Below are 5,269 nucleotides of genomic sequence, written 5' to 3'. Positions count from 1 at the left end.
GTGTCGTGCCCGCGATCTCGGTGGAAGCGGCAGTACTTCCTGGGATTTCGGGGAAATCCCGTGTCTCGCATAGGAGGCGGGGGTCAGAAGAAGTCCCGACCCTCAATTTCCATCAGGATCTCGGCCCGAGGAGCATTGACGGGTGTATAGTTCTCGTACCTCGCCTGGTACGTCCGGGGCCGTGGCGGAGACCTCGGGCGAGGAGGTGTCCTCTGCTGAGGTCGCCCCTGTTGACGGGGCGGGCTCCTCAGTCTGGGGAGATTCTTCTCTCGGCGGGGAGACCGGCTTCTTTGTCGACCGCGCTCCTCGCGGCGCTTCTTCCGCTTCTTCGAGGTGGGCTCGATTGCCCCCCGTCTGGAGGCGACTGCCTCCTCGGCCTTGGCGTACTTCCGGGCTCGGGCAAGCATTTCGGTGAAGTCGGCCGGGAAGCTCTTCTCGATGGAGAAGAGGAATCGATAGGAGCGGACCCCAGTCTTCAGAGCCGACATGGCTATCGATTGGTCTAGCTCGCGAACCTCCCATGTGGCGGCGGTAAAGCGGTCCAGGTACTCTTTGAGGGACTCCCCCTCCTTCTGCTTGATGTCCAGGAGGGAGTCTGATGTTCGTCGCTGGCGCCGGCTAGCAGCAAAGTTGGTGGCGAACTGCCTGCCGAGCTGCTCAAAAGAGGACACCGTGTTCGGCTTCAGACCAGAGAACCAAAGCCGAGCGGTCCCTCGGAGGGTTGCTGGGAAGGCCTTGCAGAGTATGGCCTCCGAGGACCCTTGTAGGGCCATGAGGGCCCGATAACTCTCCAAGTGGTCGAGGGGGTCGGTGATTCCGCTGTAGGGCTCCACCTGAGGCATTTTGAACCTCGCGGGAACTGGCTCGTCCTCGATCTGGCGGGAGAAGGGGGACTTGGTAGTGAACTCAAAGTCCCCTTCCTGTCTTGCCTTCTTGTTGTGGAGTGCCGCAATCTGGCGCTCCAGATGCTCGACTTTTCGGTCGAGCTCCCCCACCCGTGGGATTGTCGCTGTGGTTTGCGCCAGCTCACGGTGATCCGGGGCTGACTCCGCCTCAGAAAGTTGGGGTCTCCGGTCAAAACCTTCTCCCGGTAACTCTCTCCGGGGAGAAGCTCGTTCTCCATCGTTGGCTCTGGAGGAGCCATGCAAATTTTGGCTGGGGAGAACCGGGCCGTTGGGGAGACACTCCGGCGGGGCTTGGGCCTGCGGGGGAAGTGCCGGTAAAGCCTCCACGCGCCGCAGGCCCTGAACGGCGGCGGCCAGGGCCTGGACTTGCTGTGCCAGGGCATTGAACTGTTCCGGCTGGACCTGAGGAGCTGGGTCAGCCGGAGTTGGAGAATTCTGGACGGAGTGTCCAGGACTTTGCGGGGGACGCCGGGAGACGTTAGAGGTTCCCTTACTTCTCAACTTCATGACTGCTACTCGGGCCCTTCCTCTAGCGCCAACTGTTGCTGGAAATTGGACCCGGGGGCAACCTTCGGTCGAGGAGAGGAAACGACTGTTTGTTCTCACGGCGGGGCGGCGGTCTGTCGGCGGGCGGCGTCCTCCGTCCGGGGCGGTCGGAGAGAAGGAACAGCAGGTCCTCGCAGCGGGGCGGCGATCCGTTGGCTGGCGGCGTCCTCCGTCCGGGTGCCTGCACACGAACCGGTGGCCGGGTTCTCCGGCGCCGGCCCTCCGACGCTCAAGTCAGGGAGGGGGCAAATAGTGGGGAGAAGGAGATAAACAGTGATTTTTGGGTGTATGAATGTTCCGATCCCCTCTTGGGAGGCCAAGGCTCCCTTTTATATGCGGGGGTCGGTTTACCTGCGATGTAACAGGGCGAGGCCGTAGTACGGCTTGGCATGTTGTTCAGGTCGGCGCTCGGTCAGGCGAATCATTGCACTGATGTCGGCGGTATGGCCGAGATCAGAGACTTATCATAGTCGACTAGACCCTGCTGGGTCGATTTGCCGTGGAGAGCCGGGGATCCGTAGATGTTAGGAGCCATGCGCATTTATTGTGGAGTAAGCCGGAGATCCGCATTTATTATGGAGTAAGTCGGAGATCCGCATTATTGGTGGAGTAAGCCGGAAGATTACAGCGGCCATGCGCAATAAATGCCGGAGGGGTGTTAGAGTACGGTCCTCGGACATCGGGGTTTCTCTTAGGTCGGAGGTTTCGGGGTCGGTCGTCTTGTGGCCGAGCGTTCCGAGGTCGGACGCTGACTTCGGCTGTCCGGGGTCGGAGGTTGTGCGGCTTCTTAGGGGTATTTATGTCATTTGGGGGGAAACTTTATTCCCCCCAACAATAATAATGGTCAATTGCGGACCATGATTTCCATTGAGAAGAAATAATGTGAGAGACTTGACAAGCTCCCAGCATTGTTCTATGGAGATTGTTACATATCAAAAAACTGCACAGTTTACAAGCACAGCCTTGAATAAATATGAGAATGCACAGAATAATCACCATGATATCCTTTTACAATGGAAGATAACCTATAATCAACAAATGACAGGTTACATTAACAGATCAAAGACATGGATGATACCTCTACACATTGCTTCACGGCCAAACAAAAAAGAAACCAAATCTTTCTTGCTAAAATATCACGAATAGAACTGTCGAGTTTCTTGGTAAAACAACGGAAGGAAGGGAAAATTAATTAGATAGAAGAGTGATGAAGCAAACCCTAGGTTTCAAGAGAGCGACAATAACAAGATGAAACGGACGTGGAGTGGAACCGAGGGGAATTGGGGCTCGAATCGGTTACAAATGAGTCCAAATAAAGGAGATATAGCAACCCTTCAAAAAGGATACGGATTTGGGGGGGAGCGTCCATGGCCGCCATTGCCAAGGAGCGTTTAATTACTTGGATTTCTAATCTACCATATGGAGTGCAAAAGTTTGCACTCTCTGTGCGGAAGGGGGTCGAGTTATTATTTGTGGCTTCCTATTAAACGAACCTTTATTAGTTATCTTTATAAGTTTTTTAATTTTTATGCTACCCGTCCGATATAAAATTGCATTTGCAGTTGAAACATAGGATTTGTGAAGGCAAAAGTTATTCATGAGTTCTATTGGCATATTAACCGCTACATAGAAAGATAACTGATGAAACCAAAACCATTCTTATAAATTTCCAAGCCCACAATTTAACATCTCAAACCAGTGACATTACAATCAAACAAGCCATGACCCCTCGCACGCTCGGTTAAATTAGCAAACACCTAGGAGAACAACCCCCATGGCAAGCCCCATGGTTGCACCCACGACTACTCGGCCTGCCGAAGAAGGGGATGTTGGCGCTTTCCCAGCTTCCTTAGGTGGGGCAGCTGGCGCTTCGGGCACGTTCCCGGTCGATGGTGATGATGCACTCGCTTTTGGAGCATTTGCAGGACCGGTGGCTGCCTTTGGAGCATTTGCAGGGCCGGTGGCTGCCTTTGGAGCATTTGCAGGGCCGGTGGCTGCCTTCTTCTCCATAGGAGCCGGTGCAGGTTTCACCTGCTTTGCCGGAGAGGAAGCAGGTGTCACCTGCTTTGCCGGAGACGAAGCAGATGGCGGTGTGGTGACAGGTGCAGTTGTTTTTCTCGCACCATCAATACCAGATGGGATGATGGGATCGGAGATATGGAGGACTGATACTTTGTCGGAGTCTGTTCCAACCACGTTGATCAAGTAGGACTCGAGGGGAGACCCCGGGGTAGCTGAACCAAAGATAATTTCCCTTATAGGCCTCACCGTGACCTTCACGTACCCATTTTGGTTGGCTGCGAGGCCGGTGGTTTGGAAAAGGGTGGGGACAAGGGAAGTCTTATCAGGAAGGTGGCTGATACTATAAGGGTCATAATAGCCGAGGACGACATGGACGAACATGACATTCTTACGAACGTCGGCCGGTAGGGAGGAAATGGGGGTTATTTCTGAGTTCTTAACAGCAAGAACGGTGACGTTGTCACGGCGGTTGATCTCATCAACAAGGTTAGCTTCTATGAGGTATTTGGTAAATGTAGAATAATCACTAAGTGGATTAAGGATCTCAAGAATATCAGTGGCTGTGACAGGAGAGAGGAGGAGGAGGGGTAGGAGGAGGAGGAGTGCTTGGGGCTTGGGGGCCATCTTCCAATGGCCTTGGCTTGAGATGCTAATGCTGCGAGGTTGAGATGGGTCTTGGTGGGGAGGGGAAGGAGCTAAGGGGGATATATAGAAGGAGATCAGTTTTTTAGGGTTGCTATTTTTGGACAGGTGTCCCACTAAATTTAGCGGTGTGATGGGTTGCAAAAGAATTTATGACCGTAAGGGGATCTAGTGTTCAAGTTGGGAAGGTCAGGAGACTATTTTGGATGATTGAGAAGCAGTTCTAAATTTGGGAGGGATGTAAATATAGAAGTAAGTTAAGGAGTACGACCTTTTCTTCGTCACAGATCAAAGAATCTATTGAACGATGTGGAGAGGGTTCCTATGAGGCACGGCTATCAAGTTTGACTTTCTCTTTGCCTGAATATGGCTTGAAAGTCAACGGGGCATAGCATATCATAATTCAAACATGGCAGCAAAGTTAGGACCAATTAATTGCATGGATATCACATTTCCCCAAGGCTGCATTCAAAGTAGATTTCCATCATTTAGCAAATTCAATGTCTTATCTAAGTTTGGCAAGTACCTAATTATCATCACATGTGCATGTTGTTCTTTTTTGCTGTAGTCGATCCAAGCTCCAGTTCTTTTGGGAGCTACCTTTCGTGTCTATGGTTTAAAAATCTGAGTTTTATTTTAGCAATCCGAGTACTTTTGATATCGATATATTTTTAGGTAAGAGTTATAAGGCACAATATTACCTACAGTCTTCCATATTTGTGTATTAAATCCCCCAATCTTTATATGTCCTCATCGATCTCTACGATCTACTTCATTGTGCATGTTAGTTCTTTCATTATGTTCTTTAACCAAACCACGGTTAAAGATTACTACAGTCGGAAGAGGGCAAAGAAAAACTTGAAGTGAGTTCGAGTGGAGAGAAATTTAGGAGTTGGATTTTTTTTTTCCCCTCTCAGCCTACTCACTTTTCTCACCCTAGCTCCCCACCCACCTTATATCTTTCTGCTTTCCTCTTTCTAAGATAGCAGCCGGGCGAATTTTTTCAGATATCCAACCCATACTAAATCCTAATAGGATCCATCTAGCAAAACCTTATAGGATTTGAAATGGGTTTGAGATTTAAAATTAGAATCCATTAGGGTTTGGGACGGGTTGGGGATTTTTGCTCCTTGGGTACCCGCAACCCGAATTCA

General features: G+C 51.1%; 1 protein-coding gene across 1 annotated transcript; it reads right to left on the bottom strand.

Moving 5' to 3' along the window:
• Positions 1 to 3,197: 3,197 nt before the first annotated feature.
• Positions 3,198 to 4,097, bottom strand: LOC120105245 (fasciclin-like arabinogalactan protein 14). Its single transcript, XM_039117539.1, has one exon. It carries the CDS (start codon positions 4,095 to 4,097, stop codon positions 3,198 to 3,200), a length of 900 nt encoding a protein of 299 aa, XP_038973467.1.
• Positions 4,098 to 5,269: the final 1,172 nt, after the last annotated feature.

Source organism: Phoenix dactylifera, unplaced genomic scaffold (assembly GCF_009389715.1).
Source record: "Phoenix dactylifera cultivar Barhee BC4 unplaced genomic scaffold, palm_55x_up_171113_PBpolish2nd_filt_p 000241F, whole genome shotgun sequence".
In the NCBI taxonomy this organism is placed as follows: Eukaryota; Viridiplantae; Streptophyta; class Magnoliopsida; order Arecales; family Arecaceae; genus Phoenix; species Phoenix dactylifera.
The sequence above is the reverse complement of the archived record's forward strand: the minus strand, read 5'-3'. Positions and strand labels throughout refer to the sequence as shown.